Source organism: Dermacentor silvarum, chromosome 3 (genome assembly GCF_013339745.2).
Source record: "Dermacentor silvarum isolate Dsil-2018 chromosome 3, BIME_Dsil_1.4, whole genome shotgun sequence".
In the NCBI taxonomy this organism is placed as follows: domain Eukaryota; kingdom Metazoa; phylum Arthropoda; class Arachnida; order Ixodida; family Ixodidae; genus Dermacentor; species Dermacentor silvarum.
In genome coordinates, this window is record NC_051156.1 from 179,023,917 (window position 1) to 179,038,545 (window position 14,629).

Genomic DNA, 14,629 nt, shown 5'->3' on the forward strand with positions numbered 1-14,629 from the left:
AGAATTGTGGACATCATATTACACAATGCTGAAAGCGATACAAGGCAAACTTTGCCAACATTTTTGACCACTTCTATAGTTGCGCTAACTCTGCTAGGAGCATTCTGTGCGAGAGATCATGATGCTGTAGACAGCATAACTGGCCACTCCATGACCACATAAACTGGTCATGGAGATAATTTTTATGGCAGTCTATCAGCGTGGTTGTTGAGAGGTAAAAGAAAGTCTGGATGTGAGTGAACTGTTGGCCATCCTAATGTGTGTACCTTCTCTTTCGTAATCAGTTTTTTGATAAGAGTATGCTGGCAACTACACGTGGGCTGCATCCTTGTGCTGGAGTTGGTTTGTGTCACTTGGTTGCTATAATGGTGTTTTATTCACATTGTAGTACAATGCTGCAGACATGTGGAAGAAGCTCTTAGTGACACAAACATAGCTACACTACAGGCCCTTAAAGTGTGTCCGAGCTTTCACTACATCTTAGTTGTCTAACCTACTCTACTCTACTTGAGGCCCAAAGCTGTACACCAAGCTGACAAAACTACAACTGTCTTGTCATCTCTCTTGCTTGTGCGTTTCTTCTCCTGTAATGCACTTGAAGGTGGTGTGCTCTAACTTGCACATCTCTTCAATAATGAAGCGATAACGGCAAAAAGGTGCTGTAACTCGGAACACCTCTTCCTGTCTCATTCTTTTGCTCGCTTGCATCTATCTGATCACACAGAAGTCCGGTCGGTGGTGTGCCATGCACGTCCGCATCGCCTGGGAGATCTACAACCACCAGCAGAAACAGCAGCAGCAGCAGCAACAGCAGCAGTCATCCTCAGAGCCTGCCTCCCACAAAAGTGGACCCTCCGCTGTTGGGCCTGGGTCGTCAGCGCCGTCCGGCCCCGCTCCCTCCTCAGCCTCTCTGTCTGCCAAGGGTGACCTTCTGCGGGCGCAAAATCATCACCTGTACTCGTCTCTGCCAAGGCCGCACGACCTCAGCTCCTTCCCATCGGCGTTGCTGGGGGCAGCCGGAGGTAAGTTTGCTTTTGCCCTCTTCTTTTTCAGTAAGCAGCTGTCTTTTGCCACGCTTGGCACCTATGCACACTGAACCAAAGTGCACGAGGCAATTATAAATCTGAAACTAGATTAAAAAAAGCAATGCTGCCAAGCACAGAGAAGACGGGTGTGAAACAATAGTACTGAAAAGAGAACTGAGGGTAAAAATATGCAGTACAGATGAGCAAGTGTTTAATGGTCTAACGGAAGCACTGACCAACACGTTGGGCAGGGGTTTTGTCGCAGGAACTATGTCGAAGTGAGCAGAATAGACTAGCCGACGATTTTTGTGCAAAAGGATGCTGTGCACGGGTGCGCTTCAACCTTGCTAATTTCGCAGGCGTGCTTTATGACGCGATGCCGACTATCGGGTCGGTTGACGCTCCTATGAGATTATTAAATATTTGGGGAGGTGTACAGTCCTTGCCAGCCCTTGTTCGTTGCCGCTCCTCAAAGTGTGTAGCAGCCGTAAAGAATAAAGAAGCTACGAGATCCTAGTATCTATTTTCTTTTTGCGACGTACAGCTGCTTAAGTTAGCATTATACAGGTTCCTGCAAATTTTTTTGTCACTGGCACTCATTAAAGTATGTGGTGCAGTGCTTATGGAGACTCAAAACCAAAAAAGGATGCGGAATGCATTACCAGTGCAATTACAGTGTGGTGTCGCCCAACACTGCAGCAACCATTTTATGCTGCATGGCAACTGCAGTGTAATACCAGGCAAGATGTGTTTTATGTTGTTACCAACTGGAAGACACACCGGTTGGTCTTATATTTCAGTTGTCGTTGTTGCTGTATGTGATAAGAATACATTGACACCAAGTAACACAATGTTAGGAGTGTGCTGCTTGTGGGTGCCACCAAATAGTCAAGGGTTCAACAAAAAAGCTCTTCTGGTTAGAAAGAGCAAGAGCTTTCACTGATTCATATCTAGTTACAGTTGTACTGGATGTCTTCTGGTAAGGCCACATCTTAGTAGACAGTGGTTTGTGATCCGAGACTGTGAATGAGTTCACCGCTTGTGCAGTCAATTTCAATTAATTGTCTGTGAAGAAATCATATTTTAACTCAAAAGCTTCTTGATGACTACACATATGTGTGGGAGTACACATAAGGAGAATTGTTTCTCTTCGCACTGGCAAAAACAAGGAAGTATTCATGTCTTATTCAACAGCTCACCAATAAAATAGATCCTTTAGTGCTTTACTGTCTCTATTGCTTGCTATGCTACAGTCAGGTAGACTATTTTCAAACCATGTATTCTGCATGGACTCCATGCATAAAACTTGAAAAACATCTTTGCAGCTGGCCACCCAAGGGCACCCTTCGAAGCATCACCTCATGGCAATTTTCTCACACCTAGCCCCGGTCACATAGGTGAGTGTGTTGTTTTGTGATGTTCCTTTGTTAGGCGGCCACTGTTTTCAACTGCTGTGTACAGACAGATTCAAGGCCAGTTAAGCCTTCACACTGTGTAGGTCAGTCAACTCAATATAATTTAAACTTCGATAGTTGAAGCGTTTGCTTGATTTGAATGCCTGAAATGTTACTTTAGTGTTTTCAATACATTCAATCAAGACTTTTGACAGGTCCGAGTAAGTCAATCTTATTGGCTTCAGAGAGCGTCAATTCAGCCAGAAACGGCCATTGAAGAAGATATTCATGGGGGGGGAATAGTTAAAACATGCTGGCACCTTATATTCAGGTTCGTGTTTATGTTGCGCCACATACTCTTCGTGTGCTTACAGCTCTGGCTTCTTTTGCTTTTAATGTGCAGCATTATTAGAATCGATCTCCAGTTTCTTCCCGTATATATCCAGCAGGGTAGCCGAGCTCATTCGTAGCCTCAACAAAAAGAAAGTATGTATCTCATTGTAGGTTGGGAACTTGGTTCCTCCAGTGCAGCAGCCTACTGCTTTACCGAATAAGACATAGCACGCATGCAGAGCTCGATAGAATTGGAACATTAAATGTCCTTCTCTCATCCAAGGTAGTGCTTTAAAACACTCGAAGCATGCATCGCATTGCATAGCAACAATTTATAAATGTGTGAATTTGCCAGTTTCCCCATGCTTTCCTGTGGCAGCTAGCACTTTGAGATGCTATGTGACATTGTACTCCCTTGGCCTACTGTCCATGCACTGCCAAGTGACACGTAGTGCATAAAAGCGTTTCCTCGTTCTCTCTACGCTGATGTATCAGGCTTTATACTCAGGATGGTGTTGGGTGCTCCTTCAATTGCAGCTCTCCACTCCAAGCCCTTAGAACCAGTTGTAGGCAGGTGTTAGACATCATGCGTTCTCCCTTGTTCTATCTCGTACACAGCAGCCGATGATGCGTCTAGTTTAGTGCCATGCGCATGTGTGGGTACTATATCTTCTCATTCTCATTGCGCTGTGTCGTGCATTGTACACGAGATGGCTTTACGTGTTCTACTGCAAATAACGTTTGCGGGCTTTGCACCACAGTCATGCTATAATAAAACCAGGTGCTTACAGGGTGGTCCGTTGGCTTCTGGTGGCCCCCTAGTGAGTCCTAACAGCGGAAGTGAAGAACACGCAAGCCAAAACATTGAAACATTGATCACATGAATTGTGCAGAAATGCATTTCTTTGACTGTACATCTTCACAGTGCTTGGGGTCCCCACTATGTGTTGTTTTTCTTTGTTCTTTTTCTATTTGTAAACGTTTTACTGGTGATAGTGAAAATGCAGTGATGGAACAGCTGCGCCACTAACACCAAGAGTGGGTCTTTGCGGCATCCTGCTCCAAAACGGCATTTTAACGCAAGAATTGTGCCAAGCCTGCACCAAATAAAGCACAAGAATGAGAGCCTCCTTCCATTGATGCCGCCTTCAGTCTGTAGTAAAACTGAAACCAAAACCTGATGCGCGCTGTTGGTGTCATTATCATCCTGGAAATCAGCGGAGCAGCCATGAGAATAGATATAGCAGATGCCATCGGTTCTCCATTCACTGTTCTCACGCTTTTGTTGCACTTCCCTCGGGCTGATGTTCCAATGTACTACCACAGTACGGTCTTTTTGTATGTGCCGTTGGTGCGGCAGTTAGGTATTCACAAGTCAAGGAGCTCGCTCGAGGAGGATATCGGATCAAAAATGAAGCCTTGTACGGATAATGTCAGGTCACACATTGTTTAGCACAGTTGTTGTCGGTGCCACTTTAAAACTATCTTATACCTCTGGCATATATAATTTGGTTACGAGTGGGGACCTTCTTGGCAACCCTGCACAATTTCAAGAGCAGATTCCATGGTTATCATTTATTCAGCTTTCACGTGTTCCGTGGCACACTTGTGCAGGAGAGATTGTGCGCATTAGAAGAAACCCATGGACACTTTCACTGTGGTTTAGTCGCACACATCCTAGGCAGAGGTCTTGTTGACATGCCTTATTCAGTGGAATGTCGTTGATACAATCTTGACAGGAACTGGAAAATAACGCGTAATATCTGAAAATCGTATCATCCAACGTATTATCGAACCAGATCATATTATCGGGAAAAGAAAAAGAAATGTATTAACGAGATTCCACTGTATATATTTCTGCTAAAATTTCGTTTTCTTGCTCGCTTGAAGCGCGCAGGATCCCCACCACCTGTTGCAAGTCTTAAAGGCAGAAGCAGCATTATAGTGCGACATACGCACTAGGAAAGGCGTTCTCTTAAAATATGAAACTACTTTGGTAATTTTTAGTCCAAATGCCACATTGATGTCCATAAAGCTGGCTTTTATGTATTTATTTATTGTTTAAGTTATAGTTGAGACCGTATTTGGTATGTAGATTTATGTTGCACACTGCACCAAATTAGCCTGTCGCCTGCGCCAGAACCTGCGCCACAAGGTCAAATGGCTGTTCCACCTCTGGAAATGCTTCGGTGTCTTGTCGGGCATTGTGCCCTCACTCATAACTATGTGTTGCTATTGTTTCAGCAGCAAGCATGAGTCGAATGCCAGTGTCCACATCGAGCAGTTCCCTCAGCCGGTCAACAGCGTCACGAGTGCTTCCTCCTCCTGGCATGTCTCCCTTTGCAAGGCCCGGTTTCCCTGGATTTGTTGGCGCACCCGCTGGAAATGCTTATGGCACGCTCGGAGGGCTTGGTGAGTTTTTCTCTGAATTTTTTTTTTTTTTTAAGTCTTTAAGCTGCGTCTGCAGTGCTGCCAGAAGTTGTGCCCAAATTACTTCCATACATTCCAGATTATGTGCATTTCTTTGCGTTTCTAGATTAATTAGGTTAGTGTTCCTGTCCAGAGCATCACTTTTGCTGAGAATGGAGCTTTTGTGAGAGTTTTTGTAAGTGAGTGTTGTTTTGCTTGGATTTCCAGCTGGTTTGTCAGCGAATTCGGCAGCTGGTCTCTTTGCGAGTCGAGGCGACCTGGGAGCCGGCTGCTTGGGCCAGGACCCATGGGCGCGCCTGCACCGTGGAGCACCTTTCGGCCCTCTTGGAGGGGGCGCTCCTCCGCCTCAGGCAGGGGGCGGAGGCCAGCCCGGTGCAGGAGGCGGTGCCTGGGGAGGCCTGAAGGCCGAGGCCGACCGCGAGCGTCTAGAGCAGCAGCAGCATGAAGGGGAGAAGCAACGCAGGCTCGAGGCGGCTGCTGCTGCCGCTGCTGCTGCCGACAAGGAGCGCAAGAAGCGCGAGTTAGATGCAGCTCTCGAGAAGGCTAAGGAGATGGAGAGGTATGCATCATCCGTGTCTGCTCTGCGTAGTGCTGTTTTCTAGTGCAAAGACGGGAACGCGCTGTCTTGTCTTGTCTGTTGTCACGTCGTTGCACTAGAAAATGGCAATGCGTCGTCAAGCCAATTAGCTTAACAGTGCACTCCTCCTCTGCCATTCGGTGAAAATATTTGCTAGCATCCGTAATAAGCCTGTAGTGTCCCTTATGTATTGTGTGCATTGTGCTTTCTCTTCCGGCTCTTCCTTCTTTCAAGCAAGTTAACTCTATGATCAGCTGCGGGTGTTCCTTTCTATTTCTCTTTTCTCCTGTTTCTCTGTCCATATTGGCAGTAAGCCTCGGGATTCCGTCTTACTATGCCAACATTTTGATGTGGGCGAACTGCTGGAAACTGCAAAAACTCACAAAATGTATTTTAAGAACCTGATACAGTGAAAAATAAACTGGGAGGCCTCCACTTTGGCATTCTCTCGCTGGATTAACAATTAAAGCTAATAAGCCATTAATAATAATTAGTTAATATTCAATATTATTTTCTGATATCCGAAATTCGATTCGATATTTGTCTATTTTTTTGTTGCTTCAATTCAAATAGTAGATTTCGAATCGAATATTGAATTGAAGCAACAAAAAAATAGACAAATATCGAATCGAATTTCAGATATCAGAAAATTTATGCTTATAAACTTCGTGCGAAAAATCGCGATGCTACACACGCTCAGGGTGCTACTAAAATTACGTAACAAGAATGTTGCTAGCTATTAGTAACATCAAGATGTATGGTCTGCTCTTATTAATTAATGGAAACATCAGGTTAGTATACCAGGACTAATTTAGATTAGTATACCAGGCATACTTCGTATACGGTCTGGAAAATATTTTTTATTGATAGGAAGTCTGTTGAATAGAATCAAGGCTTTTTTCCCTCTTAAGCTGAAGAAATAGAGAAGCTATGTTCTCCTGAATACCAAAGGAACGCCGTGCAAGTTTACAACATGCACGAAGACAAAAAAAAAAGTCAGCGCTCCGTCAAAAGGAAACTTGACTCTCTCCTTGATTTCAATTATACCATAGGAAAGTTGTCTTGCTCTTTAATTCTTCGCTGCAGCGAAAATGACGAGTTAGCTGTTCAGTCACCAGATTGACTCATGTAACGGCAGCGCAAGGGGACGAGGACGAAGGAAGCGAGACAACAAACGCAGCGCTGAACTAGCAATTGAATGTTTTATTGCGAAAAAAAAAAAAAAATCGGCAGACACATTTAGACTGCTTATGTGTGGAAATGCAAAAGCATTATTGTCCCTTTGGTGAAACATTTCCAATTTCCACATGTAAGCAGTGGAAAGTGTCTCTGCCGCCTTTTTTGTGTGGTCGCGTACGTTGTAAACTTGCATGGCGTTCCTTTGGAAGCAGGCGGGGGTGGTTTTAGCTGCAGCGAGTGCCTGCCTTTTTGCTCGCCGTGCGGCATTTTTGTGTTCCCTTGCTGCTTCTCCTGAGGCGTACTTGCGTGTTTCAGTTTCAGTTTACTAGTGGGCCATACTGTGCTTAATGGCTATCTTCTATTGCTTAGAAAGCATTGCTTTTCACTGTTATTCAAAAAAGCAAAAGGGTTTTGCCATCTTTATGGCAAGTTGTTTCCGTGGGTTATCGTCAGCTTGCTAAGGCCAGTCTCATAGGTCACAGGTCAACTGCGATCAGTGCCGACTGGTAACAGGTGGTCGCCTTCTCATTTTCGGTGTTGACATTTTTTGCTGCCGGCCGTAGATTCTCAAATCGGGAGGCCCACAGCAAGTTCGCACAACACGACCCCCTTACCCCCTTTCCTCTGCCTGCCGTCTGTGTAAATGCATCTGCCACCAGAAGTCGGCACACTAGTCACATTACATTTTCGTAGCCGGCCATGTAAATTCAAAGCTAGTCTTGTGACGGGTTACTGGATGCTACGAAAAGAGACTGATGTGCACCTATAAAAGACATTCGGAACAAAGGGCCACCATACAGTGTTTCGCAATAATAGCGGCCTGATCAGCGACCATCCCATACACACATTTTCGTTGGCGAGCCAGTTTGTCGGCTTTCTGAGTGTTGTGCAACCGCTGCAAATAGATCTGCGTTGATTTGGTCTGAAACTGCAGTTAGTCGTTGACAACCAACAATGCAGCTCCAATTAGGCCTAATGGACTCGAGAGTGTGGCTGTGTCGATAATTCACCGGTAGCTGATACAATAATAGGCCGTAAGCCGTCGTGGAAAGCATGCCACTAATATGTTCCTATGGGTGCCTCATCAGAGGTTGTTCATGAGGTCACGTGTACAGTTTAGACAGACTGTCGAAGTGGCATTTGGGTTATTGGGCGACCAGCTGGCAACTACGGTGAGCATGCATGCCAAGTTTGTCTGTGTGCTTAAGCACACTTGGCAGAAAGCATCAAACTGCACAAATCTGCGTACCTGAGCACTGAACACATGTATCCGATACAATCTGAATGCCTTCCGGTGGCTAATCTGTCCGATCTTTGCACATACTTTCGTGCTTTCCATATGCACTGCTTCTGTTATTCCCTGTGTCCGCGTTGCGTTAATTATTTCAATTGTTCCCGTCTACCTGGACGAACCTTGTACTGTTAGAGAATGTTGCCTCTTTATTCTTTTAGTCCTAAAAGACCACTTAACGTGACTCATTTCTATAGTCTTTATACAAGGTGTAGGTCGTTTTTCAATGAGGTTGTAAAAAAAAAATCTGTTAGCTGTTTGAAGATACTGCTACTTTAATGAGGCTGGTGAAAGAAATGTGTTGGCTGTTTGAGGATACTGCTACTTTCGCTGGTAATAGTCATTTCTTGTTGGTGCTTAGAGCACAACTGATATATTTTTGTCTCTCCTTAGGGAAATGAAGGCCCAGGAAGAAAGACAACGAGAAAGGTAAATTACTTTTCAGTTACCTGTACTTGTATTTTGACTCAAATATATATATATATATACACAGTGCAGTCCACTTATAACGATACCACATATAACAATATAAACCGACATAAGAGTATCAACTTATGCAATAAGGCTATGAGGAAAAAAAAAAAACAATGTTATTCACCACATATCAGATATAACGATTGAAATTTTGCTTCTGGGCTGCGTTTTTCGTGCAGAATAATCATGAAATTTGCGTTCCTAAGTTGCCCTTAACCGAGACCGGGCAAAAAGTTTGCCTACGCGAGTTCGTATCTGCTGCCATTACTGCGCAGCGCGTCCTGCCTGCACGCCGATTTCAAAAGCCACCGAGAGCATCGCAAGTTGGCGCAGTGTGCACAAGATGGCGCCGGCGGTCGCGCGAGCATCAATAGAAGAGGAGGAGGGGAAAAAAATGTGGGTAGCCTACACTAGTGGTGCAAGGCTAGAGTAATCAGCGGAGCTGGTGATCGACCTAGGTTCTTCCAGGTTTTGCTAGGCTTGGCTATGTTTTGCTAGGAAATGCTAAGTGCTGCTAGGCACAGTATTCCGAATCGGCTCATTGCCGACACACAGATTCTCGCTTGGCCGCGCAACGCGCTTCAAGATGAGTGGCTTCTTCTTCGGGTTTCCGGATCTTCTTGGGTCGTCTAATGTTGAGGCTACATGTACTCGCCACAGTCAACGAGAGTTCTGCCGCGTTCGTGGCGGCTCTGAGCTTTATCTCCCCGGTGAGGTCACGGCCAAGCTGCGTCTCCACACTTGCCGGGGCATGGCTGGTCGAAACCTGCCGAGCCACTGCCAGAGGTGCTGGCTGCAGTCACGGACATTGTTTGGCGCGAACGCGGGGAAACTTGGCAGCAGCTCTGCGAGTTGCCTCGTTGGTGCTGCTACAATTTTTCTCTCTCGCTTTCGTTTTCTCTTTCACTCTGCCAAGCATAGCGCGTACCGCGCGCATGCTCTGCTTCCCTCTCCTTAATGTCCCATGTCAAAGCAACATGTGCACGGCACGGAAAGGAGGCGAAGTACATGCCGCTACACGAGGTGGTTGCTAGGCAACGCACAGTGACGTCGGCGCCAAGCGGCACACAACGTCTGCAACAACACCGAGTGGTCAACGTCTGCAATGTCTTCAAATGTGACGGCGGCAGTAATCGTCCGAAATATTGGTTATCTTTACACATTAAGTCTACGGGGCCATTGGTGGTGCTGCGAAGCTGTCCGAATTACCGAGCATGTCCAGATTATCGGCGTCCGATTTATCGGTTGGCGACTGTATATATTATATGGCAGTCCAGACATAGTGATGATCGGTTATAACGATCGGATTTTTCGTTCTTTTCGGTATCGTTATAAGTGGACTGCACTGTATATATATCTTTTTTTTGCTAATTCTTTTTTTAATATTCCTTGCCATCAAAAGTTCAATAGCTGACTGGATGTGCTGTTTACATTATTTCCTGCAGGGACCGGGAGAACCGGCTACACTTGCACCACAATCTATCGGAAGGAATTCTACGAAATGGGGACTACATGGATGCACGAGCAACGAGTAACAGCCACCACCAACTCATGCGAGACCGAGAACCTCACTCGCGCCCGACAGAGTGGAGCCTTCGGGAACCCCCAACGCGGTCGCCCGCACGAGCTCCCAAGGTCGAAGGCCCCTACGAACCACCAGCACCTCCCAAGGTCGAAGTGAGGGTAAAAGAAGAGCGGCGCGAGCCCGACGAGCCCGAACGGAAGCGGCCAGCACCTCCACCCGCTGCCGCACCACCCGCCGCAGCACCACCCGTTCCGTCTTCCGAGGACTTCAGGAATGCCCACTTCCTCAGTCTGGGCGCTGCAGAGAGAGCCGCCTTCTGGAACGCTGCGGCCGCAGCCGCGGCCCCGCCACTGGGTGGCCCCGGTGGAGACCCTTACCGAACACTGCTCGATTTTCGCCACCCAGCCGCTCGCAGTGAACTCGACCGGGATCATTACCGCCTACTCAATCCCATGGTCGCCTTCCACGACCGATTCCGCGACATCTCGGAGCTGGATCGACTGGCGCTCGAGCGAGAGCTGCAGAGCAAGCTGGCCGCCCCTCCCCTTCGGCCCACCGACCCAGCAGCCTTCTCTAGCCTCTTCTCACAGCTGGGTCCCCCAAGCCCCTACCTCGGGGGCCTCGCGGGGCTGGCAGCATCCAGCCGGGCCGGCGCCAAAAATGGGCCCAACTCGGCCGCACCCCCGGGGTCCCGCCCCGAGGGTGCTGTGCCACCTCCACTTATCCCTTGTGGCAGTGGAGGGGGCGCAGGGGGACCCAACAGTGGACCACCCCCACACGGACTGTCCTCTCTCAACCACAAGATGGGCCCACTTGTGGATCACGGTGCGCACCACGATATGGCACTCTATGCCAAGGAGAGGAGAGAACTGGCTAATCACAAGGCGGAAGGGCAGCTAAGGTAGTGGTGGCAGGGGGGCTCCTCAATGGCGGGTGGGGACATGAAATATTGCTTTTCTCCTGTCGGGGCAAGCAGGAACGGGCAAGGTCAGGAGCTGCAGTGCGGGCAGTGGCTGCCTGTAGACGGCAGTGTGTTTCTTCCAAAGCACTTGCATCTAAACCAGTGAGCTGTCCTAGCGATCTTACAAGGGAAGAAAGAAAGGTGGATTAGTCATATGAAGAATGCATTGAAGACACACAATTGTGTGCTTTAATGGGCAACTATATATTTTTTTGACCGAAAGTGGAAAGGTCGCAATTGTACGTGGAGGATAGGTGAGAACAGTGACCTTAGCTGCTGGCTTTTTGCCAAGAATCTCTGAGAAGCCACTACTGAAATGAACAGGCGTGGCAGCAGCTCTTTTCTGGGACATAAATTTGCCTAGAGAAAGCCGCCGGTCTACGTTAGCGTAAACCACCTTTGAATGGTCCACCTTCGAAACATTGCGTTAAGTTCGCATTGTCATTCTGTACCTTCAGTGCAACAGTGAGCTTGGGGAAATCGTTTCCATGAGCCGTTCACGGACAGCTGGGCACCAACTGCTTGTTCACTAGTGAGACCATTGTCGTGTGCTTTCCAGTCGAATTCTTTTTCATGCGCTCTTCCCAAATCAAACACGCACGAATGGAGGATCATCCGACAGTATGTGACGGCAATTCGTACAACGAATTTAGTGGTACTGTGTAAAGAGTTCGAGGGTAGTGCGAGTCCTTTTCTTATTTATTGGTTTAATATGCCGACGACCTTGCCCGCCTCCGTGCCTGACCCATCCTGCCCTCTCCTCCCCCTCCCCCCTGCTACGTCGTGTGATGGCCGTGGAGAATGTGCAAAACCATAGTGATGTTTCTTCTCTTCCGTCTTTCCTCATATTTTTTTTTCCTTATTTTTTTAAACATTTATGATTGTGCTGCTGAGCGGCGCGTCGAGCTTTCACACGGACTACTTCCATTTCCCTCTCGCCCCCATGGCGAAGGGTGCCAGTGTGTCAAGTCAAAAATGAGAGGAGGAAGAAAAAGTGAAAGAAGAGGAAAGTGTAAATGTTCTGTGCGCGTGCGTGCGTGTACATAGGTTTTTAAAAAGAGGGAAAAAAACTGTGTGCATGCGTGTGTACATGTGCGTGTCTCGTTTTTGTACCATAGTTTGCCTACAGTAGTAGAAGAAGCGAGGGGAAATGTGAGAGTGGAAAAAGACAAAAGGCGCAAGAATTCTGCAAATGTGTGTGTGTGTGTGGCTGTGTGTACATTCTGCGTGTTCATAATGTACATATAAACATCGGGGAGTGTGTTTTTTTGTTTGATTTGTTTGTTTGCCAAGTGTGCGCGTGTGTGTACGTGTAAATATCATGTAATAACTACTGGGGGTAAAAAAAGATAAAAAGAGGGAGCTCCCTTTCTCTCGGCCGCAACAGGCTTGCTGTATACAAACAGGACATTATTGATATCTTTGTCACCTCAAAGTGGCAGTCTTTTCTTTCTTTCGTCTTTTTTTGTTTCTAACGTGTTGTTGAAATTTGTGATATGCACTCGTATTGTTGATACGTGGTGTGTCATAGTTCTTTTTCTTCTTTCTCATGCGGATGGCCGGCAATGTACACAGAGTAGTATATGCCTCAGCAAATTTGTTTTTGCAATTTTTTTGCAGATATTTATTATTTCATAATGCGAGTAGTGAGAATCTGGCATTGCGAACTGCTGTGTGTGGTGCACACATCTCCTCACAGTGTATGCAGTGGCTGTAGCGAAAATTCTTTTCCATGCTTTTTCTCATTTTCGCTCATGTTCCGAGACTTTTGTTGACAAAAAGTAGTTAAGGATCTGCTGGAATGCATCTGTTACTGTCTCCCCTTCGTGACATTTTGTCACTTGTGGGAGTGCACAGCTTTTGCCGGTGTACATATATTTATACTGTTTGAAAAAGGAAACAGGTGGGCATTTTGTATCTCTGGTAATACTTTCTCTCTCTCTGAACAGGAATAATGGAGCTTATTAGTATCACAATGTTGCAGAATGTATAATTCGTTATCTTTATTTTTCTTTTTTCTAATTTAAATCGCAAAAAGGTCATGCACTGGACCATCATTCGCAGACTTGAGGTTATCATACCTTGCTGTTTCATGAGCTCATGTGATGGCCATACTGGAATTGCAGCCATTCCGACATGCAGTGTTCGGCATGTTTCAGATTGAGTTGGGCTTCTGTCAGAATGAATACAAACTCAAGTTGGCGTGCTCCCCTCGAAAATAAAAACATTGCAGAACACAATGCAACAGCTGGTGAACTACAGCTATGCTGATGCAAGAAAAAATAACCCAACGGGAGGACAACGCATGCTTTTTAGACCCTTTCCAAAAATCTAAAGAACCCATCATGTCTCGTGTAAGTGGGCCAACTCGCAACGTATTTATGAAAAAATCGTCTATATATATATATTGCAACTACAGAGGGGAGAAAGCGGGGATGCTGGTGTAGTTGCCTTATTTTTACTAAATGCGTCGAAGCTACGCACCAAGAAATGCTTCTTTTGTGTGTGTGTATGTAAATGAAATGTCTCGCGCTGCTTTCCCTTCCTTCTTCTTTCTTTCTTTTGGTGGTGCACCAAATCCAAAGTGTTTAAAAAAAAAGTTAGTGTACAGCAAGAAAATAAATGACAACAATGAGGGGGCCAGCCTCCTCTCTGTTGCGAAGAGACTGAGCTTCTGGAGTCTTTCTTGGACTTTCTTTCCCACCGCTATGCACTTGACGTGGATAGATCTCCATAACCTATGTGGTCCAATGCTTGTCAAAAGCTTGTCAGGCAAAGGTGGTACATGGTCAAAATGAAAGAAGCACTCGCCAAAGGTTCAAAGAAAACAAACATGGTAATTGACGTTTCAGGGCCACTGCGGGTCCATTATTATCTCTGAAGAGGAACTTGTGAGGGTCCGACTGGAGAGGGTCCAATTATTTATGTTAGGTGGCACAGAGTGTGCGTGTATATCTTCGGATGATTACCCATGTCCAGTTCTTCACGTGTGTTGTCGAATATATAAAGACTAGGAGCAAACATGAAGATAGGTGCTTCTCTGTCAGGATTACACCGGTGGAATACCAGTCCACGATGTGGTTAGTAGACATGCAACATCCACACCATGTGATCATATATAGACGCGGCCAATGTTGTGTGTCAATGGAGAGAAAGCTATGGAGGCAAAGCACCAGCAAGTAAGAGCGCTCTTGAAGAGAGTGCCACATTTTCATTAGCATTAGTTTAAGCTGGGGAAGAGAAAACATTAACCTCTTATTTATAACTGCAGAATAAGACAAAATACACTTTTGAGGGTAGAGTTTGACTCATTTTCCTGCTTTTTTTCCTAGTCGAAAGTGCTCTCAAACGCTGCCAGAATACTTGGCGCTGTAACACATGTAGAAGTTGCACTCCAGTAGCTTTCCCTTCATTGTCACAGGAAGTTCTCTGTGAATATA

The 14,629-nt window shown here is 46.2% G+C and overlaps 1 protein-coding gene across 6 annotated transcripts in view; it reads left to right on the forward strand.

Annotated features, from left to right (window-relative positions):
* Nucleotides 1–13,859, forward strand: part of LOC119445053 (autism susceptibility gene 2 protein homolog) — a 194,628-nt gene extending 180,769 nt beyond the window's left edge. For 5 of the 6 annotated variants that reach the window (XM_049663952.1, XM_049663947.1, XM_049663951.1 and 2 more), the window contains 6 exons: nucleotides 725–1,022; nucleotides 2,351–2,422; nucleotides 4,997–5,164; nucleotides 5,390–5,741; nucleotides 8,623–8,658; nucleotides 10,149–13,859. In XM_049663952.1, coding sequence (XP_049519909.1) covers nucleotides 725–1,022; nucleotides 2,351–2,422; nucleotides 4,997–5,164; nucleotides 5,390–5,741; nucleotides 8,623–8,658; nucleotides 10,149–11,133 — 1,911 coding nt within the window. In that variant the 3' untranslated portion in view covers nucleotides 11,134–13,859. The remainder of the gene's footprint in view (nucleotides 1–724; nucleotides 1,023–2,350; nucleotides 2,423–4,996; nucleotides 5,165–5,389; nucleotides 5,742–8,622; nucleotides 8,659–10,148) is intronic. The other variant, XM_049663949.1, reaches the window with a different exon arrangement.
* Nucleotides 13,860–14,629: the final 770 nt, after the last annotated feature.